Genomic DNA, 27,891 nt, shown 5'->3' with positions numbered 1-27,891 from the left:
ACCCCGAGCCGGGAATGAAGGATGGGGGCTCCTGGGGGCTCGGGGTTCGCTTTGGGGCCGCAGCACGGGGGGCTCAGCACCACCCCCCCGGGGCCGGCTGCGAGCTGCCGGGAGCGGGATTCGAACCCGCGACCTTCCGCACTGCCCCCCCCCCCTTCCATTAACCCAGTGGGTGCGTCCTTAAAATCCTTCCGGGCTATTCCGGGCGCCTCTCGGCGGGACCGGAAGCGGAAGTGCCCGGAGCGCCGTGAGGGACGCACCGTGCCGCTGGCCGCCCAGCCGGCGCGGGTGAGAGCGGCGCCGGCAGCGGGCCCGGGGCGGCCTGCGGGGGGCTGCGGGCACCGGGGGCGGCGGGAGGGGCTCTGCGGCACCCCCGGGCCTCCCTCTGAGCGGCTGGGGTCTCGGTGTGCCGGCATCGCGGGGCTGGCTGGGTCCCGGGACCCGGTATTGGGCCTGGGGGGGGGGAGGCGGTCGGGGGGGGGGGCAGGAGGAGGCCTAGGAGGGGGCCTGGGGGGGGGTGTGTGTGTATGTACGGGTATATACATAGCTATGTGTATATAGGTGCGTTATACGTGTATATATGTGTATATATGTGTGTACAGGTGTGTGCACACGTGTACCTCCATGTGTCTGTGTGTATGTGTGTCTCTGGGGGTGTATCTATGGGTTTTATGGTGCCAGCCCACCCCCAGGAGGGCCCCGCTAACCCCAACTCCTCGGTTTTCCCCCCCCAGAGCTGGACAGGACGGCGGTGGTGGAGGTGAGCGGGCAGCCGGCGCGATGGCGACGGGAGCGGACGTGCGGGACATCCTGGAGCTGGGGGGAGTGGAGTCGGAGAACACGGGCACCATCAACAAGAAGGACATCATCAACTCGGATAAGGTAAAATGTGATACCCTAACAGCTGCAGCTCCTCTGCTGGGTGCTGGCTGGCCTTGTGTGTGGTGGGTGCTTGAAGAAGGGTGGAAGAAAGCACGTTCTGTCATGGTCTGTTTATTTTCATGCTCTCTAGGCATACCCAGAAATGCCTGTAGGGCCCCACTCCTGTGCTCCCAGTGTTCTTAGGGTAGGGGTGTTTAGGATATTTCAGCTGTAGCTGTACAAATGGTGCTCTTGTGAGCTGGGCCTGGCCCCAGAATGTTTTCTGCTGTCTCTAAAATTCCTGTCTTGTGGGGTAAGCAGGAAGTGTGTTTACTATCTAGCCCCCAAGCATATGTAAATAATAAAAAGCCGACCTGTTTTAGATGGGCAGAACATTGTCTGATATGGCTCAATGGTAAATGTCCTATAACGAAGTGCTTAGCCCTTGTGTGGGCAAGCTGTTTGGGCACTGGGAAAGCTGTTGCCTATAGGAATGTGGGCAAGTTGGTAAACTGGAAGTTTACTTAAGGAAGGATGCAGTCACATGCTGCATTGTCTGTGGTAATATGCTACGGGATGTTGTTGCCTTCTGCGTTCAGGAGGTAAGGTCTTAGCTGTTCCATGCTTTGCAACGCGCTGGGAATGCCAGTTCACAGCTGATTATGAGACCTGAAGGTGTTTGGAAATGAGGTGGGGGAGAGGAAGTCACCAGTTCTCTGGTACAGAGATGGTCTCATCTGAAGTAAAGCCTGTGCGTTGGTTTTAAAAACAAACCAAAACATGCCCTCATCACCCAAAGTGCTGCTTGACTGTCCTTGCTTGCTTCCACTGAGGTGTTTGTTTCTGAAAAGAAACATAATGGTTTCACGGCTGCCTGGCTGGGAATAGAGTACACAGTGTATAATTGGTGTAGTGGAAAACTGATGAGTTTCAGTAATTGAAAGGTTGAAGTGTTAAAGCTGCCAGTTATCAGCTGTTTTGATGTCTAGTGAGCCGCTCTCTGGCAGGATTCAGCCTGCGATGTTGTGCCACTGAGCGTTCAGAGTTGTGAGTTCTTTGATTTAGATGTGTTTGTCTGTTAGCTGGCAGGGAGCTGAAGGAGTGCTGGTGGATGTCTGTGTCTTTTGAAGAGAGGACCAGATGGGTTTCTTCTCAGACTTGCCTGGCTAATGGTAAAAGAGAGGAAGGGGAGGTGCAGCGAGATGTTTCAGGAGTGTTGCAAGAGGCTGCGTGCAGCTGTGAGCGAAACGTTTGGAATTTCTACAAAGTACAGAAGCTAAATCACACCAAAGGCATAAATACCCCGTTATCAGATGGAGAGGTAAATGTTGCTAGTAACAGTGCAGCATTTGCTCAGGAAATAGGTCTGTTCTCTATTAGAAAAGGACCAGATTGATGTCTTTAAATCACGGGAGAATGATGAAGTAGTTTCCAGTCCATTAGTGACTGAGAATGTTTTAAAAAAAAATTACTAGGCATAAAAATGTTGAAATCAGCAGGACTAGGTAATTTGTTCTCAACTCCTAAAAGAGCTGGCTGAGCTGATCTCTGGCCTGCTGACATTAACTTTTAATAAATCTGGGAACTTTGGGGGAATTCCAGAAGCCAGCATTCAAACAGGGCATGTGGTGACCCATGGGTAACTGCCTTGGTTGCCCTTACATTGCTCCTGGGCAAAGTGATTGACAAGTTGGGAGAAAGGTATTTGATTAGGAGTGAAAAGGTGCTAATGTAATGGATGTCTGCAGTGAAGTTTTATGGGAAATCCTTGTAGTACAGGCTGTTAGATTTTTTTTCTTTAATTGGGATTTTGAATTTGCTTGGTGAAGCATTTAATATAATTTATCTTACGGTGTTAGTTTTTACTGTTGCAAAATACTCTGATTTCAAAGTCGTTAGTGATATGGTAAACAAGTACATTAAAAAGGAGTCACGTGGGAAGGGTAAGGAGTTAGAAAGATGGTACAATTAGACCAAATGCTCTGCATTACTCAGTAAACCCAGCACACTCGAAGTGTACCTTGATAATGCAGCTCCTAATGTGTCCACTGGAATCCAAAGCTGATTACGTATTTATAAAGCTGTGTATGTGGTATGAGGAGGAAAGTGGCTTAGAAACCATCAACTCTGATGAAGTTTTAAGGGCAAGATTGAGTTGTCTGCCCCGAATTCTCAGTGTGAAGATGGTATGTCAAAAACCATCTTTGCTGGCTAAATGTGACGCTGGAGGCAGGAATGAGGGGTGACTTCTGTAGGTGATTCTGGTAGTTTTGTCATGGGGCTGCTCTAAGAGCTTGATCTGTTGCTGCAGAACAAGGTGACAGAAGCTAAAAGAGAGTAGGAAGACATTTCTTAATATCTTTAAATGTTAGAGAAGTCAATTAAATTGTTTAATACCTTCATACGGAGACAGTACTTGCCTAGTGCAGAAAGCCTTAGGGTACCAGCCCCTGAAAACTGCAGCCAGCTTTCAACTTGCAACTGAAGTGCATGTTTTCTACTGCATAGGTGTCCGAGTAGTGGTGAGTGCTATCGCTGAAAGCAGGCGTGCTTTGTCTGCCGATGTCTTCCACCAGGAACAGGCACTCTCCTGGAGTCACTTAAGGTGTCTGAAAACAGATAGAAGTGAAAACCGGAACAGGGCACCAGGCTGTGTGGTTTTGTGTGTTCCCTCGGGGATTGCCATGTCTGAAACTAAAATTCAAATCTTCTGTTTCAGAAAAAATCCAAGAAATCTTCAGAGACGTTGACGTTTAAGAGGCCAGAAGGAATGCACCGAGAAGTTTACGCACTCCTCTACTCTGACAAAAAGTAAGAGAGTGGGAGCTTGTGCTCATCTTTGCAGGTTGGGGGATAGCCTGGGCTTTTGGTGGCAGGGCAGCATCCACTTGAAATTATGGACAGTCTTGGTTCCAGATTCATTGCCCTTTGTTCTTGGCCCACTTGTGTTCCTCTCTTAGACTTTGATGTTAGTGCCTTGCCTCTCTCCTCTGAATTTGAGGAATTTACTTTGTGTATGAGATGAATCGGGTATGGGCACAATAGGCTAGTGCAGACAAGGTAGTGTTGTTATCCTTCTGTATCTAATCCTATTTTTTGTGGGGACTGGGTATAGCACCTGATTATTTTTTTTTCTCATCAGAGATTCTGCTGCAGCCTGTATTTGGCTTGCTATGAATTCTGCTCTTGCCCCAGAGGACTCTTGCATGGCTTTCCTCATGATTCTGTTCATCCATGCCGTGTGTTCTGTCCTCTGATGCATGTGACTTCAAATTTATGCAGTGAAAATTATTTCTCTGCCAGTATCTAACAGTCTTCTCATCCTTTCTACCTTAGTGGCTTTGGGCTGTGCTTTAGATTATATCAGAGGTGATCTAGAGTTGGCTTAGAGGAGTTTGGAGGTAGGTGTTCTTATGCAACCCAGGACTGAAGCATCTTGGAGGAGCTGAGCATATTAGCATTGCAGTCTGGGAAGTGCAAAACCTGGCAGAAAGCTCAGGTTTTCCCACCCTAGACGTTTTGGTAGCAAATCCCACTCCAGAGTGCGAGTCTGAACTCTCTCTGGGTTTGCCCTGGGCTGCTTCCTGCTTCTCTTCAGCCAGTGCTTGTTTCCACCACAGGGATGCGCCTCCGCTGCTGCCAAGCGACACAACTCAGGGTTATCGAACTGTCAAAGCAAAACTGGGGTCCAAGAAAGTCCGGCCTTGGAAGTGGATGCCCTTCACCAACCCGGCGAGAAAAGATGGGGCGATGTTCTACCACTGGAGGAGAGCAGCAGAGGAGGGCAAGGACTACCCGTTTGCCAGGTTCAATAAAGTAAGTGGGAGCACTTCCAAACAGCAGCCTATAAACAGCAGCAGGGAGCTCTCCTTTGTCAGCCTCTTGAATGCCCAGACGGGAAGTTGGTTCTTTCAACACGTGAAGGCTGAATTCGGTTTGGTAACTGCATTTTAAATAGCAGCATGGCCTACAGCTGTGCGACCTCAGACTCTGGAGCCTCCAAATCCTTCAAGCTAAGCGGGCTCAGCGTGTGGTCAGAGCTTGCCAGAGTACCTCTGTGTCTCGGGTGCAGTAACTGATACGGCGAGGAGGCACTGTACCATTTAATTAACTTCTTAACCAACGTCCTCTCCCTGATTACAGGCTCTGGGTAGTAAAAGATATTCTATTCTGAGCAAGACATTGAAGTCAGAAGCCTTGTTATCTTGCCCAGGATGAAAAAATTCGCTTGTAGCTTGTTGGCCAAAAAGCTGGTTTGCAGCTTCTTGGCCAAATTCCAGCACAGATACTGAATTACACTGCGTTCCTCTGAAATTGCTCCTGTGGTATCGGCGTGGTGCAGTCCCCTGTTCCTTGCATCTTATGTTAAATTAGCACAATGTGTTGTTATAATCTCCTGCTGTCTTTTGTCCCAGATGTATCTGCTTTGAGTGGTTAGTGCTTTTGTGTGTATGCACAAAGGAAGCTACATCAAGATTTGTATTTCAAAGTCAGGACCTCAGAAATTAGGAAGGGACAGAGTTAGGGTGCCTCCTAACATAATTTAACCCTCTTCGTGATGCAAATCTGAAGAGGAAAAGGGAGGAAAAAAAAAAAGCGCGTGATCACATGATTCCACAAAAGCTCTGCTTGTGTATAACTGTATACAACATTTCAAGTTTGCAACCCACAGAGCGTCAGCACTAACAAAGCCCGGCTTCCTGCGGAGTTAAGTGCTTGGTTGACCTTGTATGTTAGAAGGCTCCAGCTCTGACTGATGCTTTCTCTTTTGTTGGGACGCTGGTAAGAGCCTCCTGTGGTATCTGCTCTCTGATGTCTAGGGTGGAAGTCTGAAACAGGACTCGCTTAGTCAAGGCACCTACCTAGCTGTCTGTGTGAGACTTTGGGAGCGTAATTGTCTCCAGGACTCTGCCTCTGTAACAGTTTTTGGCTGAGTTCAGCCAAGTTTATCAGAGGGGGCCATGTGTGGTGTTGAATTACATGATTCTTGTTTCCTTAACTTTATCACGTACCGTGAATTTACAGACAGAGAAGTCTTCAGCAGGGCTGCAGCCTTTAGATTAGTGCTGCAGAGTGCTGCCAGCTGCACAGGCACCATTATATAACATGAGCAGCGAGTTGTTACCCTCGCTGTGGATCTGTGGTTGAGAAGGTAGAAGGCACTTGTGGAGTTTTGCAGATATTTGCTGTGTCAGAGGAATTTTATTTTCTTTTCCAAGCTCTTCTGCTGGTTCCTTCATGCATATTTGATACCTCTGCCTGTGTCACTCACTCCCCTTGACACGAGCTCATTTTCCTTTGTAGTCACAGAATTGTTCTGTGTGACTGTGTAGTCTTACTGGTCACTCAAGCTCTTTAACTTGGCTCCTGCAGCACTGTTCAGTTGCTTTGCCTTTTCTCTGTGCCCCCCATCTCCCACGCAGAATCCTTCCTATCTGTTGTGAAATAAGAGCGCAAAAGCAGCCTCACTGGTGTTGGAGCACAGGCTTGTCTCAGCCAACTTTCTCTTCTTGAGTACCGTTGGTAAAGGCTTAGAGAAAGAATATGAGAATGCAGCAAATACAGAGGAGCATTTCTTGCTAGCTTCTGGTGGCGTTTAACTTGGGGCTTTCTGAACTTGGAATCTGTGTTTAATAATAGGTGCGTTCAGGGCAGCAATCTGCTGTGTGAATATTCTATGGCAACGAGTTCTGCAGGTTAATTTTGTGTGGTGTGAAAAGGTGCTTTCACTTTGTTTTAAACTGCTACCTAGGTGTTTCATTTCGTGCCTGTGAGCTCTTGTGTTACAAGATGTAGTAAATTGTCCTTGCTATGTGCTGTGCTCTCCGTACTGCGACATGCATCTGCCCTTTGTTGTTCTCAATTATCCTTTCTGTAGAAATGGCTGGGCTATGAGTGCATGCTTCAGTTCTGGAAGCACGGCGGGTTTGTGCTTTGGCTATGTTTCTCTTTTTCTAATCATTTTTACCATTCAGTTTGTCTTTTCACCACTGCTTAGCATTGTGCTGGTGTTTTCACAGAGCTGTCTCATGGCTCCACGATCTTTCCTGAGCAGTTTCAGCTAATTTAAAGCCCATCATTGTGTGAGTTTACAGTGTGAAATGTAGGACTGAGAGGGGTTTTCTGCACGATTGAATCTTCGTCTCGGCTCTTTCAGGCCCTGCACCATCCTGTCCCTTTCATAAAGCGATCAAGTTCTATTTGTCAAGCGGTTGGATTTTTCTTGCCCCCGTGCTTCCTTGGGAAGCTGTTTGTTCCAGACCCTCTTTGCTCCATTTCTCACTTCCAGGTTAAATTTTCCATGCTAAATTGGCATTTTTTTTACAAGCCAGTTTCTTTGTCTGTATTTCAGCTCTTCTTTTCTTCCCGTGGGTATTCTCTTAATTCCACCCAGCGTACTTGAAGCTTGCAGTCAGATCGCCTTTCAGGCTTCCTTTGCTAGGCTCCTTTCTCTTCCAATCTGCCGAGGGAGGGCACGTTCCCCACCCCATTACTCATCCTCGGTGCTCGTCTCTGTACTTGTTCCTATTTCAGTTCATCTTCCCTGAGCATGGGTCAGCAGAGTTCGAGTTGGTATTCCAGATTGGTATTCTTGGTGTGCAGCTGACACCCTGCCAGTTTCTGCTGGAAATCCTTCCTGGGGAGAGGGGGTCATACTTGCATTTTCATGGCTGTGCTGCATTTGAACCGAGAGCTGTCTCGTGGTTGGCTCAGGCTTTGTGTCTCACGAGTGCTCACCTTCTCACAGGAGACTTGTTCCCAGCTGCATGGCCACAAGGTGCTAAAACCTTAAGTGACTTGGGCGAGCAACCAAGTAACTCCTAGAAGTTGCAGCTTTGAAGGGTACTGCACTGTGTGAACTGTCTGTGGCTGGGGAAGTGTTTGGGGAACTGCTTTTTGCTTGTCTCATTCCCGTCTATGACCAGGCAACTGCCATCCTCCTTTCCATCCACTGCAGAGGGCTGTGCTGGCTCTTTTCCTCTATGTATGCTTCTCTAGAAAATATGTTTATCTTGAAGTATCCAGGGCATCCTTACAGGGTCTGATAGGATGGCTTCTCCTGGTGGAAGCGGTACTTGAAGGCTGAGGTACAGCTTGTCTCTAAGGGCTGTTCTTCACCTTTATGCTTCTGTGTGAAGCATAAAGATGGGAGAATGGGCCTAAAGATGCTGTTTGGGATTCACAAGGATGAGATTTCTGGTGTAGGACTCAGGAGGGCACAGAAGTGTTGAAGAGTGCGTGCTGCTTACGTGCACACAATTTTTTCTTGTGGAGGCAGGACCTGGTCAGGCAGACTGAGGTTCCCCTATGGGAGTGGCGGGAGGGGTAAGGGAGAAAAGCACAGGCTTGTTTGAGCTGCTGCTTCACCGTGTGCTAGGGCTCACAGTAAGCTCTTGTATTGTTTCTTTAGTACTCATGTGTCACTGGTGTGCTTTTCAGAGCCTTTGTAGGCTGGAGGATGTGGTGTGGGTTTGGCACCTGGGATGGACAGTTTTTAGCTCTGCTGGGGAAAGGGTGGATGAGGAAGGGAAGGGCAAAGATTTTGCTGAGTTTACAGGTCTCAGTTGTACAGCACCCAGCCTTTCAATCTTCATGCTTGGTGTGGACAGTGCTGCGGAAGCAGTAGGTTGTGTATCAAAGCAAGAGGTATGCTAAAGGCTGGGAGCCACCACTTCTTGTTTGTCCCATTCCTCTCAAGCAGTGAACATATCCCAGCCCAGGCAGAGTGGGCTGTCAGAGTGCTTGATGTCAAGGTCTTGGTGCTGCTGTACGGGAAGAATGGAGGGAAGCTGGCCCAGCCTTGGTTTCACTGTCACGTTAGCCTGATAGTTGTGAAACCTGTTGTCAGGATGTGGGCTGGTGACTGCCTGTGTCTGCCACCTGCAATAGGTTTCAGCTTACCAGGCGGTAGTTCCTGAATGTCGTGTTTGTAGAGATCCCATATTGTTCCTTATCAATTCCTCTGCCTGTTCTGTTACCCTTCCTATCAGGGTCCTGGCAGTGCCTGCCTGATACTTTGGCCTCCTCCTGCTCTTGCTCTTGGCTGCAGTCTTTTGGCCCCTACCAGCTGGCCACGAGAGAAAGGCAGTGCTGTAACAAGCTGCCACGTTTTTCTCTTCCCTGCTTAGACGGTGCAGGTACCCGTCTACTCGGAGCAGGAGTACCAGATGTATCTCCACGACGATGCATGGACCAAAGCCGAGACAGACCACCTCTTCGACCTGGCTCGGCGTTTCGACCTGCGCTTCGTGGTGATTCATGACCGCTATGATCACCAGCAGTTCAAGGTGAGTCCCAGGGGCCAAGGTGCTGCTAGCAACCTGCTGTTACGGCACGTGCGGGGCTTGCTGCACTGCAGAGAGCAAATTACCCTTTATATCAACTTAATTAGGGGAAAATAATGAATTATTGGCAGCAAGGAATATTGAATTTCCAGCACAGGGCATTGCTGCTTGTTTTGTTTGTAATTAAATCCACTGTGACTTGTGCTCATTCCCTGTTGCATTTTATTAGAAAGTTAGCTTTGTCCCTGCCAGGAGAACACTCGTGGTTCCCTGAAGACGAGGCAGATGGGGAGTTTGTTTAACTGATTAAATGAGGGTCCTGTGTCCCAGTCCTGGCCCTGGCAGAATGATCTTCTCCCGGTCCCTGGGGGACAGGGGTTTTTCTCTTCTACTACTGCTGACTTGTGATCTGACCAGCTGCAGGCTTCTGCTGTTTCTTTGAAGTAGGGATCATTAGTAGGCTGAAGATGCAGCCCTGGTGTTGTGATCCCAAATCTCCTGTTTCCCTGCCTCTTGGAGACGCAGGGGAATGATACGGTTCCCATGGAACAGCTCCAAAAGCTGGAGGCTCAGGTGAAAAGCATGTAGCAAAATGGAATAACAAGAGTCTGCCCAGCTGGCCAGTCCAAACACCTTCAGTGTTTGCAGTGAGGGAACACAGCTCAGGCTCTGTGTAACCGAGGGGTAATGAATGGTTGCAGCTGATACCTTCTTGGTTATGGCTTAAATAGCCATTGTCTGCAGCAGCTCGGAGGAGGCCTCCGGTGTGCTTTTCAGAGTTTCTTGGTCGCAGATTTCCTTCTCTCTAGGCAATTACTCTTCTTACATCCTTTTATCTGGAGCAGTTCACTTCTGTAGTCTCCCTAACCCTCAGCTGTAATGTTGGACCCTCTGGTGGGAGTTTTTAAAGCAGTGGCTTTGAACTCCTGGCAGTTAATATGCATGGTTCAGAGGAACTCCCACTTCCCTCTGGCTCCACAGGCTGTGACAAGGCTCCTTGCTGATCCACCACGTAGGTGTTGTTTCTTACACCCAACCTGACATCCTTCATCCATTGGTCCTTAGCTGGATCCTGTACAAGGTTTTGCTTGGTTCTTTCATAATGTTGTCCTCTTGTGATGTCTTCCACAGAAACGGTCAGTGGAGGACCTGAAGGAACGCTATTACCATATCTGTGCCAAGCTGGCTAACATCCGCGCAGCTCCGGGCACAGACCTGAAAATCCCAGTCTTCGATGCTGGCCATGAGAGGAGGAGGAAGGAACAACTGGAAAGGCTGTACAACAGGACACCAGAACAGGTATCTGGGGGAAGAGAGCACCACTGCCCCACAAGAACTATGCCAGCCTTGAGTCAGTAGATGGGTGACGTAGGTGGTAAAGAGAAAGGTGATGCTGTTTTCTTGTCCAGTCTAAGTTCTGCTTAGAGATTAAGCAGCTGTGTGTTCCTCAGTTTGGGAGGGAGAATTCTTTTCTGTCATTAGATCACTCTAATGACAAGTTCATGACTACTGGTCTCTCTCACCTTTATTGGCGTGCTGATACTAGATATAACGACATGTTATGTCTGGGGTGGAGAGCCAGCTTTTCATAGCACTGCATTTTCAACTACAGTATAAGTGGGCTTTTTTTTTTTTTTATTCTCTCTATGCTCAGTCTCCTTGTCTGAAGGTGGGATTAATCAATCATGGTTGCTGCTAAAGGGTGGACCATGGATGTTGCCATACCTGCTAGTTTGTAGACTGACACTGCCATGGATGCAGGGCGAGGCTGTGGAGCATAATGTGCTCTGCAATTCACATTGTCTTCAGGACATTAGGCAGGGGAGTTTAAAGGCATTTCCAGGCTGGTCCAGAGCAGAGCTGTTATCAGTAGATGGCCCCCTTGCATTGCTAGGCCTCCTTTGCTGCTCTCATTGCCTTTCTGTGCTCTGTCTGCAGGTGGCAGAAGAAGAATACCTCATTCAGGAGCTCCGCAAAATTGAAACCAGGAAGAAAGAGAGAGAGAAGAGAACACAAGATCTGCAAAAACTCATCACAGCTGCTGACACCACCACTGAACAGAGACGTGCCGAACGCAAGGCTCCCAAGAAGAAGCTTCCACAGAAGAAGGAGACAGAGAAGCCTGTAAACATTTTTCTTTTTTTCTCCCCATTTTGTGCTCTGTTTGGGTGGCATGTGCTTGCTTCAGCAATTATAGCATCCAGCTTTTTAGGGGAGAGTGGCTGGTGGATGCCTTCTGGCAGATCTGTTTTTGGATGATTTTTTGGAAGGCAGAATGGTCTGTCCAGTTGTTGTCAGAGAACTATGATACGCTGTCTCCCTCCCACTTGAAAAATGCCAGTTTAAGTCACATTTTCCTTTCCCTACCTGAGAAATGGGATGAAATGGTGTCAGACAGCCATTCATGCCTCATGGCAGAGAGAAACATCTGCCTCTGCTTCTCCAAAGGGTATTTTGGTACTGCTGTGCAGGGTTGTCACACAGACCCATTGTTTATCACGTGCCTCCTTTTCTTGGTCCGTGTTTCTCCTCCCTTCTCTATTCCTGGGTCTCAGGAGCATCTCCCCAAGCTCAACATGTGTACCTCAGCTGTGATCAGAGCAACCCTGTTGGGCTCCCCAGTACGAGAGAGACGTGAACACCACTGGAAAGCATCCAGTGGATGGCTAGCAAGATGACCATATTTCCAGCTAGTCCCTAGAAATTCCTGTCCATCCACACTGTCAGCAGAGAGCACTTGTCATCTTCCTCCAAAAGGGTCTGTGCAGAGAAGGGAGAAAATTAGTGAATACTGGACAGTTACTGCCAAACTAAGTGTGCCTAATAGCCACCACAACCATAAAACTCCCCTCTCACCTCCACCTTACCCCAGCCCACATTATGAATACAGTGGCACTGGGGACATTGCACGTGGAATTCCTGTGAGGGCTGATCAGGTAAAGCTCACCCATTGCTGCCTTATTTCCCTCTGAATAAAGGAGCTTTTCATTGGTGGTCATGGGGGGGGGAAAAAAAGGGTGGTGATGGAGAATGGAACTGGGAGGATGCTGAGGATGCCAAGGTGAGGGAGGCTAGCCCGAAATACTGCCTGCGGGGCTGGTGCCTGTCTGTAGGCTTGCACTGGATAGGCACGCCAGGGTGGGCAGAGAAGCAGTTTCTGTTGTTGCACTAGCATCATTTCAACCATGACAGAGTCCATTAGGAGTCAATTACCAACCATAGCCGGGAAATGTTAAGAAAAAAATTGCATTTTAACTAAGAATTTGAATCGGGAGCTGCATCAGCATCATTTCAACAAAGGAAAATCATTTACCAAAGAGTCAATTGAGGTTGAAGCGTTTACAGCATGTACAGGCACGCAAGGCAAAAGAACCCATTTAATTGCTTCTATGCTGAGTGCAGTCAGAGTTGTCTCAGCTAAGCCAGCCATCCTGATTTACCCTCACTGCTTCTGTCAGGGTGTTCAGCAACAGGCTGGGGGAGCAGAGTTCAGGGCATCTGAAAGCCAACCTTCATCCCCAGGAAGCAGGGAGGATTGGTTTTGGATTGCAGCCCTCTCCCTCTATTATGTTATTTTATATCCTCTATACAGGGAGAGAGGCTGCTACCTCCAAAGCTCAAAGAGAACCCTTAAGATTTCATGAGCCCTGTTGGTAGTTAAGAGATTTACTTTTTCCACTGTGGGCATGCTTAGAAAACTCTTCCTGGTACCTCTGTTGATTGGGCTGACCACAGATGATGGTATTTTTTTTTTTTTTATGCCCAGCCATGCACAGAGGTTTCTCAGCTTGTATCACTGAGGATTTACAATTGGAAGCCCAGATTTAGAGAACTCTTGGGCTGTTTCAGTCAGTGAAATGGGCATAAGGTAAGGATGGCACTGTGCAAATACGTTAGTACCACCATTTAGGGTTAGGGTTTACACTTGTTGGATGGGTGCAAGGCTTTGTGCAGAGCAGTGTATTTAAAACAAACTAGCAAAGTGCTTAAGCTTTCTGAAGATATCTATAACTAGAGTACTTTTCTCAGTGAGTTTGCTTGGGATTTTCCTCTTTCCTCAGCTCTGACATGTGGCCACAGCAGGTGGTTCTCTGTCATAGGAAACAGTGTTTCCCCTTCAGATAGCGTCTCTATCAAGTCCTGTGTTTCTTGTTTCCTCCATCAACACATCCTGTTTCGATCTCTTTCAGGCCGTTCCTGAGACTGCTGGCATCAAGTTTCCTGACTTCAAATCTGCAGGTGTCACGCTGCGAAGCCAGAGGGTAGGCTGTTGTTCTGGTCCCCTGGGACCTCTGTTAATATCTTTCAGTCTGCCTGTTCTCCTTTTATAGCTAAAGAAAGTCAAGATCTTGCCTCTAAAATAAGAAAGGAATTCTGTAAATGTGGAGACTCAGAAACATGGAATGCGGGCTCTGTGAAAGCCAGCACATCGCCTTGCAGAGGCACCTGAGCTTGTTGTGTTTGTTGCTGGTGTGCCCGCTCTGCTGTTAGGCACACGTGACAGACCCAAACGGAGCTGTCTGCTCCAAGCACAGCTTGCAGCCAAACGTAAAAGGGCTTGTAGAGCACATGCGTTAATAGATGAGAAGGCGAATTTAAGAACTACATGTTCAGGTTGTGACTTGAAAAAGAGAGAGCTGTAAACGCATCTGACTTTTAGGCTTTTTATTACCATTGTTTAGCTTTGGAAAATATTTGTGGGAAAAGCCCCTTTGTTCATCCTGTCATACAGATATCCGTGAGAACAGAACTTGCTGTTCTATCTGCAAGACTTGAGGTCTGTATCTTAGCGACAGCTTTTGGGATACAGAGTCAGTTAAACCTGCCTGCCTGGCTGCATGTTTTTAGAGGGGTTTTAACAGTAAAATCTTGTTTGCCTAGTACAAGTGCTTTTTTTTTTTTTCCTAGTAAAAAAATAATAATCCTTAGTTACGTTATTGCAGCAAAGGTGGAGAAGTAAGTTCCGTGCCCTCACTTCTTCAATTGCTTTTAAAGAACATTTTATGGGATGTTGTTTTGATGTCAGAACAGTTTTAGATCTTGCTGGGGATGCCCTGGGGCTGTTCATAAAAACGTGTTGGGGATCATGCTGCTTCGACTTGCAGGTGCACATGCGTGTTAGAGGTGGTTTGCGCCTGCAAAGCCACTGCTGCGGGACCTCTTTAGTACAGAAGTGCCACCACCTGCAGGTTATCTGTGTAAGCAAGGGGCTACAGCCTTGAGAAACTGGAAAAAAAAAAAAAAAGCAAGTGATGGGCAAGACTGCAGCGCCTGTGTTGAGATTTATGGAGATGTGGCAGATGTGTTCTCCGGCACTAAGATAAATAGAGTAATTTATGGAGATTGATTTGGATTTTGAAAACTAATAACTGATGGTTGATTTTTCCTGTTTTTTTTTTTTTCTCCTGAAAAAGAAGCTGAGCAATAACCTGTCAGTGATGGAACCATATGGCAAAGTCAGCAGCCTATTTGTGTGCTGAACAGGCCAATTCAAATCCCAGCCTTTGCGAAAATGGGTGCTGCACGCTTCTCCCTGTTCTCTGTAATAGTTACAAAATGCAGCGATAAGCTGAGGCATGGCAGTCTGATTCAGCAACATTCAGTCTGCAGTATCCAAGCTCCTGAGATGACCTAGGGCAGCTTCCTGTGCTCTGCTTGAAATTTTCAAGGAGGTAAATCCTGCTGTTAGAAATACCAGTGGTTTGCAAATATAAAAAGACTGCAAATGACTGATCTAGGTGAAAAAAACAATACTTCCATGCTTGGAAATGGGAGTCCTGCCTTCCGCCCAGCCAAATGAATTCGTTTGTGGTCTTTAGTCAATCACGTGGGTTGCTTATTCAATTCTTCTCCTTTTTTTAAAAATGGGAGCTAATAGATTTGTTTGCTTCACATATGGGTGATGGGGAGAATTAATTACATGAGGTCAGGACAGGCCTTTTGAACTGGAGAGAGATGCTGAAGTGCTAAGTGGTATAAAGTGGAGTTGACTGTCCATGCTAATATGAATATTTTACTTGTGGGTTTTCTGAGACAAACCCTCTACACAGCAGTGGTGTTGCATTGATAAGAGTGGGAGCTGGCTAGGACTAGGTGAGGAAATGGGGTGCTGTGTTGGAAACCTGTGCTCTGGCAGCATTCAGCATGAGATATTTTGCCCTGAACACATTGGAAAATGATTTCTAAAGGCTTGTGATATCCTGCAGTAAGTTCTTTTGCCTGAGGACCTGAAGGGTTCTTCACCTAAAGGCTTTTATTGTCCTTTTTTATTTTGTACTTTGCTACTGTGCTTTACGCCTTCATAGTTAGGTGAAGTTGGATTTTGCACTGAGATCAGGGACTCAACCTCTGTCAGGTGTGAAAAATGTATCACACCATCCCAAGGATAATAGCAATTGCTCTTTGATTAAAGAGATTCTTTTCTTTCCCAAGGATTTACAATTAGTCTGATAAGTTAAAATTAATATATAGAAATTAGTCTTTGAAGAAAAAGTTAGCAGTCTGTATTCTGCTAAATTTGTTCCCAGTAGCTTTTATGACAATAGCCCAGGCTTTTCAAATTCCCCCTGTTGTTAAAGCTTACAAAAATCTTATGCGCAGGCTGAATTTGAAGACTTTTATTTTTTCTAGGATTAATGGTCACTTACAGCCATTATTCTTCATAACTGAAAGTTTCTCCTTCAGCAGATGCTGAAGAGTAATCTCTTCTCCAGTGAGTTCGACAAGCTGCCTTCTATCACAATGGCTTCAGTCTCCTATTGTTCTCCATAGGGCTGTGGCCACAGGCAAAGAAGGCCACAGCCCCTGTGCCCTTGCTCTGCATGGGATTTCCCCTCTGCCTCCTGACAGCACAGATTGCAAGGCTCTCTAATGGCAGGAGGAAGCTGGGCATTATGAAAAGCTTCATCTTAATGCAAGTCAGTGCATTGCCTTGGTGCCACGGAGAACAGGAGGCAGCAGCAGATGTTTGGGAAGGGGGGAAGCTTTTCATGAGTTTCCTGAAAAGGAATTTTTACACCTTTGCCATTGCTGTTAGTAAAACTGTGTTATGAAAATAACACCAGGAATGTATTATTAATTCTAAATGCTGCTTCTAGAAAACTTCCTGTTATACCAGATCGGCTCAGCTGGGAGGGCAGAAAGCCAAAGAGCCAGAGGAAATGAGAGATGGGTAGGGAATGTGTAGAGGGAAAGGAGAGGAAGAGACTAAAGGGAAAGCAGGGAGCTACGAGAAAAGCTTTGCTGAGGGCCTGCCTAAGGGAAAGGAAAATGGGAGCTATTAATCTTGAATCTTTTCCAGGACTCAAACCAACAGTAACCACACATTTGTGATCTGGGCGATGCCGTGCTTCTGTAGGGCAGAGCTGAGTTTGTTTTGAACTCACCACAGTGTGTCTGTACCACGTCGTGTTCAGCTTTCAGTTTAACCTTTGACTGCATTGTGTTCAGAGCACTTAGCTTTCGCATACTTAACATCTCCTCAGAGTGTTTTACCTCGGGTTGCTCATTTTCTCTCACAGCTTTAGCTGTGAGGTTTAGGTTATAATTAGCTAATGTCATTGAATAACCACATCAGTGTTTTTAAGAAGGAAGATGATGGATGGAAAAGGGTAGACATTTCTCCCTATTCCTGCGTGTTTGGGGTATTGGTCTGCGTCCTCGCCCTATTGTCACAGGTTTGGAAACTGAGGAGCTGGAAGAGAATTGATTGAGTGATGCCTCATCCGGTAACAAAACAAAACTTGAGGGTAAAAAGGCGTTTGTAGAGATCTCAGCCCACAGAAGGGACTGAGGGATGCTCCAGCTCAGTCATTCAGAGCTGGCCACCGTCTCAGAAAAGGCTTTCAGCCAGCAGCCTGACCCTTTCTGCTAACTAGCATCTTGTAGACAAATTGCCTGTTGAACCAATTAAAAAAGTGGAGGAAGGAAAATTTCAAGTACAGCTTTAGTACCCATTGATTCAAATTTTCACACTCACCAGCTTTTAAATATTTATTAGCCAGCTGAGCGTTTTTGTTTTTTAGCACTGATTAACGAATAAGAATTTACTGTGGTAGTGGGGGGCGATGCATATGTGTGATTTCTTTTCCTCTTTTTTTTTTTTTCTTCTCCTTTTCCCTTGGAGTATGAACTGAGTGCTTACTACGGCTCCAGGATGAATGATGCTTGAGGGGAAGATGGGGTTGTATGTGTGTTTATTCTCTGTATTTGATCTGACCCACAATTAAATGGCCAAGCACACTGCCTGTTTACTCTGCGTCGCAGGCTGTTGGCTCTGCTCCTTGCCTGTCATTAATGCAAACCCAGACCTCATCGGCTGCGAACATGTGAAACATCTGTCTGTCCTCCTGTGATCAATACCGTCCCTTCAGAGGCTTAGCTTTGGAAGCAGTTCCATAAAATATCAGTTATTTTTATTTGGATTTGATAAATTTAATTACTTGCAGCAATTAATAATGTATTTGTTTTGTATCGATTGCGGTCCAAGGCATCCTGGTAGGACAGTCTGATGGAGATCAGCATTCCCTTATTAGTTAGGAAAGTTTATGTTGCCAGCTCCGACCTTCCCATGGATTAGTTAGCTGAAATGTGCTTGTTGCTTCTGCTAGCAGTTTTTCAAGAGTGAAGTTGTAAATTTTGCACTCTTTGCAAGAGTGGGAGAGAGTAATTTCCATGGGGAGCCTGACAGAGGCATGAGAGGAAGGTAGTGTCCTCATTTCTGTGAATAAAGTTAGGAACAAATGATGCAAGCTGGATCAAATTAATGTTGAGGCATTGCCATCTCTATGTTGTATTACATGCCCTTTAATTAGGGTTAAGTGAGTGCTGGTGCGTTTCCTAATTAAATGCATGTCTGTAAAGAGTGAAACGAGATGAAAATATCGGAGTATTTATAAAGAACAACAAAAGGATACAAAATCTTAAATGAAGGAGGGAAGGTGAATCCAGCACCCTTCCTTTGCTCTCGTTCTTAGCTGAGCTGCAGGGCAGTTAATGTTAAATTGCTGGAAGAAAAATTCATCTGTCACCTCTTTCGTGGAAATCTGCTGTGGGAAAGCAGATGGACCAAAGCCTTAGTAGGTTCTCAGGTAAAAAGAACACACTCTGGATGTGGTAATGGGGTCTGCTAAAATAAATGATAGTTCTGGAAAGGACAGTCTTCTCAGGAGGTGGACAGGCTGTAGCTAACAAAGAAGAGGCGTGTTCTGTCTATGTTGGATCATCAGCTACTAAACACTGGGCAGCACCAGGACTTTGGGACCTTTGTCTGCCAGTCCTGGGTGGATTTGAAATGCCTTTATTTTGTCACCTTTGTGTGCACATAGTGACAGAGTCTGGGTGTCATTTGTCAGGCACCCTGATTGTATGTAACTCATGCGAAGCAACTTATATATTTCTTTTTTCTTTCATTAGCTTAACCAGTGTAATGATTGGAGTGTAATCAGTCACTGTGCTTTTTTTTCTTGTATTTGTGTGAGCGTAGTTTCAGTTAAATTATTTAAAGGAAAAGCAACATAAATTCAAGACTAAGTGCATGTTTTTGCTAGTTTCTTGGGTGTGTGTCTGATGTGGGAGTTCTCACAATACCCTTGTGCTGTGTGAGGCTGTCATCACAGTGCCACCTCCTTTCTTAGGGCCCTCCCTGTAACCACAGCACACGTGTCTGTGCTTTTTATTTGGTTAGGGACCATGCAGCCATTCCTGGGAGTCACCTTTACAGGCTTCAACTTGATTTTACACCTGTACAGAGCGGCAGGGCAGGGTTACCTGGGAATCTGCAGGTCTGTACTGTAGTGTGGTACTGCTAACGTGCTTTTAATGTAAAACACCGTCCAGTAAAAATGTCCTTTGCATTTCTTTCTTCTGCACCATGTATTTTACTGTTTTTTCCCTATGCAAACACTTCCTGTAGCCCTTTTATTTTTACCAGACTTGCAATGTATTTACTTAAGGCACAAGGCTTTTAAGGGGAAGGATCGCCGTCTCCTAAACGACAGGCAGCCCTTTCACGGTGTGAGTTCTTTGTCTTCTCAGGTGCCTTGTTTCTTGTCACAACCTGGATGCCAAACTGGGAGAAAACTGACTCTGTTTCCAGGTTATTCATGTTGATTCCAAGTTATTCTCCTTTTAGAATCATAGAATGGTTTGAGTTGGAAGGGACTTTAAATCATTTTGTTCCGACCCCCCTGCCATGGGCAGGCGCACCTCGCACTAGAGCAGCCACTGGATCAGAGCATCCTGGGGGGAAAGGGTAAGATGGTACAGAAACCTTGAAGACCTTTTTACCCGCATGGGTAAAAGCTCATCGTGTTGAGCCATTGATGCTTCAGGACCTTTGGCCCCTTCGGGAAGTCTCTCAGCCTTACCCCTGAGTCAGTGCTATAGATGCATAACGGTGCAATAATGTTTCTAGGATCAATGAGCTGATTCCTTGCCATGTGCCTGAGTATTCTGCACTTCTCTGGGACCTGTTGGCCTCCATCATCCTTGACAAAGCTATTACTAGGTATATTCCTCTAACAAGTAAAACTGGTTTAATTTACTAGGAGGATTCAGGTACAGAATTTATGTTTATGCACAATTGGTTTGGGAATTTGTGAGGTATGTCTTACTTCAGTCTAAAAAAAACACCTGAAATAACCATTTACATAAGTTAATATAGACATGTTTTCTTCTTAAAAGGTTGGTTTATTTAGCATTAAGCCTCACTGATGGAGCAAGTCGATGGTCACGTGCCATCCCAAAGTGATCGTTGTGCTTAATGTGTTACATAGCATAGTAGAGATGGCAGAGCAGTGCGATTTTTTTGTAATCCTAAATCTTAGTTTGGCAGATCAGCAGGCACTGACGTAAGGCATGGGGTCTATGGCTGTAAGCTTGGGCAGGGGGTAGCTTATATGCTCATTGAGGCAGGGAATACCTGTATAATTTCAAACTTTTCTTAGTTTTGCATATATCCGTTGCAATTACCCATCCACTTCTCATTGTAGGACTTTAGTTCTGAGCAGTTAAGCACTTCAAATTTCCAGAAATGTGCACATTCATACCTGAAATTGAATTTCTCTGTCGGGGTTTTTTTAAATTCCGGAGCTCTAAGGCGAGAATACTTAATATGGTTCTTCCTTGAGTCTTAAAACTGTGCAGAAGTGGAGAGGCTCTCTGCTCCTGCAGAGTAGAGCCATGCAGACGGGAAAAGGTTGACCTTCTTTCCCCATCTTCAGCCAGAAAATGCAAAAAGCATTATTCATCTGAAACTTCAGCGCTCCTTCTTCCTGGAAACCCACTAAGCAATTCAGTACTCTAAAGACATCCATGAAGAAAGTGCCTAATGAGAAAGTTTTCTTGAATTGCTGCTGAAATCCATGAAGAAGGTGGTTTTCAATGTCAGTGAGCTGTATTATAATGCTGAACAACGGTGCTGGTGCATAAAACCACAGTTTATAGCTGTACAGACACAGGTCAGAAGTGTGGAGTTTTTAGGATTAACGGTTTTAGGACAGTCATATTGTTTAGGGGTGGGGAATGGTGAGTTTAAGGAAAAGACTGTCTTGAAATTGAATTAAAATGGATTGAAGTGCAGCATCAGGGAGCGTGCATATAAAATGTCCGAGTAACTGCTGATAAATCATTTTGGTGAGAGACCAAACAAAAAGTTTCGACACCAAAGTGGGACTTTTTGGATGCTGTGAGCACCAAAAATGGAGCATTTACGAGGAAAGCAGTAAACTGAGAGAGCAGAACGTTTAAGATGACCACAGAGATGTAATCACGTGTGGGATCCGGCTGAATCTGTCCTTGTAGATTGTGCAAACCCATCCCATTCCTAATGCAGATGCCCATGGCAATCTGTACCTGCCAGGTGGTGGTGCTGGCCAGGAGAGGAAGACACAGCAGGGCAGCGTGCTGCAAGCTCTGCTGCTACGTAGGCTTCATTACTCTTCCAAAATATGCTCAAATACATTTATGACTACGCTTAGAAGTATTACCATAAATCATGAAAATTGAACGACAAACACAAACAAATGAAGCCAGTCTATTTGGGGAGGCTGTATCTTCAGTTATTTCTTACCATGTTTGTTCATCTAATGAATTTGGCCAATTAACAATTAATTTGCAGTAGGTCTCCCAGTCATTAGTGTGAATTAGCGAGGTTTTGTTGGCAGAACGTTAAGTAAAGGCGTAGAAAATCCTGCATCACTGAGAAGCTCGAGGGGACTCGGCCGTGAGAGCATTCTGCAGAGATCTGGCCAAGCCCAGGTCTGCCCAGCCCTGCGCTGAAGTGAGGTGGGTGCTGTGCTCATCTGTTCCATCTGCACGACCCAAATTCCTGAGCGGTGCCCTCCTCCTCCAGGGGGGCTCTGACGCCAGGGCTCCGTGCTGTTGATTCACGCAATTTTCTGTAGCCCTTTATTTATTTTTCTCTTGATACACACAGTTCATGTGTTTAGTGCAGGTTGTTTATAGCCAGGACAAAAGATTGCAGTCCTTAAATCAAAAGCGACGTTGGTGTAATTATAAGCACAGGCTGGTGGAGCAAACAGGGCTGTAGGGAGAGGCTGTCAGAGGAGAAGAGCATCCGAAATATAGTAACCTCAAAAATCCCAGCTAATCAGTTTTCTGACTAGAGCAATCCGTTTCCCGGGTATTATTATTACATGGGGACTTTAAAGATAATAAATAACAATAATAGTCCTGTGTAAGGAAGGAAAGAAAAGGGCAAATGCCATTCACCTCGGAAGCTGTGGTTGCTTGCTGGAGTTCTCCGAGGAACATCTTTTTCCTCAGCCCCTGCAGAGGGCTGGATCCGTGACAATGCCAAGATCATCCCAGGAGCTGTGGTGTGAGCAACGAGACTGCCTGGGTGGTGTTTTCAGTAAGGCAGAGACGGGGCCTTCACAAACCACATGTCCAGGCTCACACATCCATAGCCAGAGAGCTGTTCTGTGCGCTGTGGTCCTCGAGGGCAGCTGAGGCATCGTTTCCAGCACGCTGCTGCATCTGTGGCCACCTGCTGCAAACACCAGCACAAAGAAGGGCTTGCCAAAGTCAGCCTGGGCCTGCCTGAGCCTCACGGGACACAAAGAGTTCTCCCCTGCAACACGGCAGCCCAGCTAACGGACCCTGGCTAACAGATTATCAGCAGCGTTTGAGTAATAGACTGCTCATTTAGTTTTAATACATTTTGCATAGAGAGCAATCAGCCTTCATCAGTCTTAGAGATGAATTGGCTTAGCCAGCTAAATTCTAAAGATATTAGTCTGACAGCAGCCACATAAATCATAACATTTTCTTAATGATGGTAAAATTAAAATATACTCTTGCTTTGAGAAACCAATGAAGCCTTCCTGTTGGCAGGCCAGATCCTCCTGCCTGAATTAAAAGGAAGCTTAATTGATGTGTTTTTAAACTAAACAAACAGCCCCGCTCCTCAGCATCCCCAGTGCTCCTTTCTTTGCAGTTAAATTACCTTGTCCTGCCTCTCCCCTCCCCATCCTCTGATCTGCAGGAGCGTGAGTAAAGACCTTGGCTCAGTGTTTGTTGACCGGGCTCCCATCAGACGTGAGCAGGACACACATGATGTTCCACTCGAAGGCTTTGCTGGAGCAGTCGTGTGTATTGCTAATAGTTCCTTGAGCTCGTGAGAGCCTCCTAGGGGAGCAGCTTGTGCTCTTCCTACAGCCAACAAACCCAGACCTCCTGTCTATCGTCTCCAGCCCCAGTTCTCTGGGCTGCCTTTTTCCTTTCCATAAAGACTTGGTCTCAGAAGTACTGTGCTGAAACCCCAATGCTGAGCCAGAGACCCTTGGGGTATAAAAATAGGACAGAGGTGGCCTCCAGTCTTTACTCTTGCTGCTGTTTGCACAGGGGTAGATTTTCTTCTTTCCCTAATGCTCCTTTTGCATCCCTTGGAGCAGGCATTTTTCTTTGAAATTCTCCCCTGGTGGTAGACCTTGTCCTTTGCTGGAGTCTATTGTGGTGATAATATCCAGCAAAAGGATGAGATGCTTTCTAGAGCAGACTGTGAAAGGCCTGTTCCCCGGGGTGCTGTGTAGCAGCTGTACTCTGGGTTTTTATCTGAAAAGATGGGATGGAGAAGGCAGGTTTTCCAGCCTTGCACTGGGTTGTGGAGCTGCGATGGGCCATATCCAGCTGTGGCAGGGTTGAGGTTGGTGTTCTCACCCCTTGGGTGTGCAGGTGCTGCTGTCTGAGGAACTCAGAAGATGCAGGTGGTGTCTGTTTTCATTTTAGGGCTTGCTCTGGGGCAGCACTGCAGGAAAGGTGTGTAATTTGGGAAACTGATACCGGGCTGTCTGTTTTGGGGAACTTTAACCAGTGGCTTACGGGATGTAAGGCGACCATCACATCCAGTTTTAAGGTGCTGTAAAGAGTGGCTCCTCCCTCAGCTCCTTCCTAGGCCAGTGATGCAGGCTCATGGTTGGCTTGGCAGACGCTGGGGCTACTGATCCATAAGCAGGGTGGCTGCGGGCAGCTTTCACCTCTTGGCTGTTGAAAGGGCAGCTGCAGGCTTTGTTAGGGTGGTGCTGCCCAGGTGCAGCTGTGGGGTCACCTTGGGAGGGCTGGATGCGGAGGGGCAGCCCGTGGAGGTGTTGCAGCGAGGTGTTTGAGGCTGCTGTGCTGTGACTCAGCTCTCCCCTGCTCTGCCTTTTAGCACCGTCGAGGAAAGGATGCGCTTTCGTTCGTTCTCGGCTGTATCCACGGGGCTCGGAGCCCTGTTCTCCCTGCCATATTGTGCCAGCTGCGTTCGTGCAGCTTGTAATCTATTAAATGCTTGGTCTGAGCAGCCAGCACTCCTGCCAGAGCCCAAATGAATGCAGAGGAAGGACCCTGCTAAGTGTATGCATTCTTCCTCTCCTGGCCAGCTCCGCTTGCCTTTCATAGCTCACATCTGATGCTTCCTCTCTCACCTAGCCCCTTAGCTCCGATGTAAATGTGTGTTCACACTTCCGCCAGTCAAGTAACTGTGCTCTCTCTGTCTCTCCCCTTTGTTATAAAGCCTGCTCTGTAAATGAATCCCACAGGTCTGGGGCTCAGCAGGTAAAAGGAGAAGTGAGTCTGTTAGCGCATGAGTCTAATCAGGCCGGCTAAAGCGAATAAAGTAGGGCAGCATTGCACATTAGCCACTGTGTAAATGAGCCCTTTGATGGGCTGGGCACCGCGGGAGAGGTTTTGAAGCCAAGAAGAACTTTTGTTGTTAATTCAGTGACACATGGAAACTGTAAAACAGCGTGTCTTGCACACACACGAGAGAGAAAATAAAAGCCCTCGCGACCAGGCTTTTCAATACCTGCCCTCGGACCTAGTCTGAAAACTTTCAGCCCCTGTCTCCTTCTCTTACCACTTGATTTTCCTTTCTCTCCCTTTCTTTTTTTGTTCCCCCTGCACTATAAAAAGAAAAGCTCTCTTGCCTTTTGAACTAGACGGCTGTGAGTGAGGGCTATCTCTGAGCTGTGTGGCTCTGTTACCTTTGTGTTCCAGATGAAACTGCCAAGCTCGGTGGGACAGAAGAAGATTAAAGCCCTGGAGCAGATGCTGATGGAACTCGGAGTAGGTGAGTAAAGGGGGCACGCGAGAGAGAAAGAGACACACAGAGCTAGCCTTTGTTCTTGAGATGGGCTATTTTTTCCCCTAGTAATACAGCCAGTTTCTTGAATAACAGTATGTGAATGGTTTTTAAAATATTTTATGTGTTTAAAAAAAAAAAAAAAAGAAAGAGAGAGGGTAAAAGCCAGAACAAGATGCACAGGGTTTTTTTCTTTCCTCCCAGTAGAAAAATGTTTTAAAAGACCCTTTGTTTCTCTCTTGTTTGGGCCTTTTTAACCATCAAGAGAGGCAGCACAGTATTAGGAAGGCAAATCTCAGCCTTGCCGGGAGAGGTACTTCTAAGTGTGTTAGTGACCATGGCACGCGCATTGTTCAGGGCTGCCCTGTCTTGCTTTCAAGCTTCGTTTCCTCTTAATTTACTGCTCACGGTGGCAAGTCCAAAATGCGTCTGGGACTGTTCATCCCCCCTTTATAGGCTGCATGCTGTGTGAAAATCTGGAGCACCTCTGCTGAAAGGCAAGTAAACACACATCCCTCACTCTTGAACTCTAGTGTCTTAGCAGCAGAAAGAAGGGTTTGCTTGCCACGTACAATACCCACTCGTAGTCAGAGGGGAAGCGGTGCAGCCCATGGTCAGCTGCTGCCCTCCATGCAGCAAGTGTGGTTCGCAGGTACTACAGGTCCCAGCATGCAGTGCCCCTTGATTAGACACCTGAGGTCCTTTTTCCCCTGCATTGTGTCTGCAGGAATTAAAAAAAAAAAAAAAAAAGCCTTACGGTGATTTATAAGAGCTGACTGAACCCGCTCCCAGCCCTGACTTCTTTCTGTTAGCTCTTGTTAGTTTTTTGGGCCAACTGGTCTGTGGCTTGATACGTTGCCTCAGAGACTGTGTGCAGTTTCGAAAGCCTCCTGTAGCTGGTAAAAGCAGCTCAACCCGGGTGATTTCCCCTCTCTGCTTTAAAACTAAGGGAGTTACTGTCATTTTTTTTTCCCGTTAAAAGCAGTCCGTAGCCCAGGGAAAAATAGGTAGATCTTTTGACTGACAATAAAGGAGAGAGAGATGGAAGGAGATTAATTGGAGTGTAAAAGTGTTTAGTGGAATGGCAGGATTGAAGCTGAAAGAGTGCCAGCTGAGCTTGCTAGGGAAGCCTTTGGAAGGATCTGAGTGCCTCTTAAAGCCCACTTTCCATGAGGGTAAGGAGGGGTTTCTGACTCCCCACTCCAGCTTTATAAAATGCACACATCTCAAGGGTTTCCTGGAGCTCCAGCCCTGTTGTGCTGTAGAGTGCAGAAAAACCACCTGGGCTTTGAGTGGGTGAACACATTGCTAGTGGTTTGGGGTCATGAGGCCAGGGCCCTGTTCAGGTCTGTGTTAAGGTGTGCTGGTAAGGCAGCACCCCAGTTCTGTGCCTCCCTGCTCTGGGAGGAGCAGTGGTGAGAGAGCTCAGCCCATCTGCTCCTTGTTGGTGCGTGCACAGGGGACACCAGGAGCTCTTCTGTCTTCTGCAACAGTGTCTAAGGACTTGCTCCTATTATATGAGCCCCTAGGTAGCAAGGTTCTGCCTTCTGGGCTGATCTGATCTCAGTCTTTCTTCACCCTTCACTTGGTGAGTCCTGGACTTAGCAGGTTCACCCTTAGTCCTTGGCCAGAGCCAAAGGACAGCCTGAAAATTCCAGGTATTCGGCTGTTCTGGATGCCAGCTGCTAATGAACCACATGATGGGAGTGAGGCTCCTGGCACATCCTTGTGGGAGTGAACTGGGCAGCCAGGACCTTTCTGGGGATCTTCTGACACGGGGTTGCTGCTCCGGGTGTTTAACAGGACCCCTTTTCCTCCCTAGATCTCAACCCGATGCCCACGGAGGAGATCGTGCAGATGTTCAACGAGCTGCGGAGTGACCTGGTGCTGCTGTACGAGCTGAAGCAAGCCTTTGCCAACTGTGAATACGAGCTGCAGATGTTACGGCACCGCTATGAGGCGCTGGCCAAAGCTGGCAGTATCGGCCCCCTCAGTGCGGAAGGTGCCCATCCAGATGGCCAGGCAGGGCTCGGCATGGAGGAGGGCAAGGGAGATGCCAAGGACCAGATCATTGATGTAGTAGGAGCACCACTGACCCCCAACTCGGTGAGGAGGAAGGTCGGGGGGGCAGAACAGGGAGCACTCAGGTCTCCGACGCAGATGCCCTGACGAGCGCTGGGGACGCTGCCCTGCTCTCCCTCCAGGCGTGCGCGTCCAAGGGAGCACAGCACGCCCGTTTCCCCAAGTCCCAGTGCTCTCTGGGCTCGTCTCCTGTGCTGGACAGTGTTCTTGGTGCTATAGGTGGGGTCAGCAGGTCTTTCTACATCCTGCATGCAGGCAGATGGCTTGATGCGGGTGCCACCGTGGACCAAAGCAGCAAGGCTTTGGGTGACGAGAGCTTGCACCGGGGCAGCCACAGTGAAGCCAGTACAGCTGCAGGCCTGAGGCATTTTCCTTCTAGACACAGCCCCATAAGGGCTGCTCAGCAGAGGGAAGCAAGTGGGAAAAGCAGCCTTGATCTGATGAGCCATGACTTGCCCAAGTCCCTGGAGCTGAGGGGTAGCCCTACCTGGGGCAGGAGGCTGGGGAAGGAGAGAGCTATCTGAAGAGCAACGGGGTGTTTCTCTGCCCCACCTCCAGTGCTGAGGAAGGAAAGCCAGACCCAGGGGTTCTGGAAGCCACTGAAGTTTCAACCACGAGCCCTGCGCCAGTGTCCTGTGCATGCTGTAAATCCATCACCAGCTCTCTCCTCCCCGCCTCCCCAAGGGTGGGCTGCCAGCCCCTCACCACTGCCTCAGGGCCGAGGGTCCGCCTGGGGTCAGCCAAGGTTGCTTTCCCTCCTCCCTGCGGTCCCCTGGCACGGCTGAGCTGAACTGCCTGCTACAAGCTGCCCCTCTCCACGCAGTGGCATCCCCGACGCCTCAGCCAACCTGCCCCGGTAGCGTCACAGCCCTTTACTTTCTCAAATGTATGATGTATTATTGCAGGATACTGAGAACACCTTATCTGTCAACGGCAGAGGTGACACATTAATCTGGACTTGAGTAATGTCCTCTTCAATTGTCACAATATGGAGTCATACGGAAGCGTTCTGCCGAGACAGGTTCATGTTTGCAAAGGAGTCTTCTGAATCTTTTTTTTCCCACTGCATTCCACCTGAAA

At 47.4% G+C, this 27,891-nt stretch overlaps 1 protein-coding gene across 1 annotated transcript; it reads left to right on the top strand.

The window, feature by feature from the left end:
* The first annotated feature begins 200 nt into the window (after positions 1–200).
* Positions 201–27,891, top strand: DMAP1 (DNA methyltransferase 1 associated protein 1). Its single transcript, XM_068691355.1, has 10 exons — positions 201–288; positions 735–882; positions 3,581–3,672; positions 4,482–4,677; positions 8,991–9,149; positions 10,278–10,445; positions 11,085–11,270; positions 13,337–13,408; positions 24,645–24,717; positions 26,552–27,891. The coding sequence occupies exons 2-10, from the start codon at positions 781–783 to the stop codon at positions 26,896–26,898; spliced, it is 1,395 nt and encodes a 464-aa protein (XP_068547456.1). The 5' UTR covers positions 201–288; positions 735–780; the 3' UTR covers positions 26,899–27,891.

The sequence above is a fragment of the Anas acuta genome, chromosome 8, assembly GCF_963932015.1.
Source record: "Anas acuta chromosome 8, bAnaAcu1.1, whole genome shotgun sequence".
Classification (NCBI taxonomy): domain Eukaryota; kingdom Metazoa; phylum Chordata; class Aves; order Anseriformes; family Anatidae; genus Anas; species Anas acuta.
Note: the sequence above shows the minus strand (reverse complement) of the source record. Positions and strands in the feature narration are given on the sequence as shown.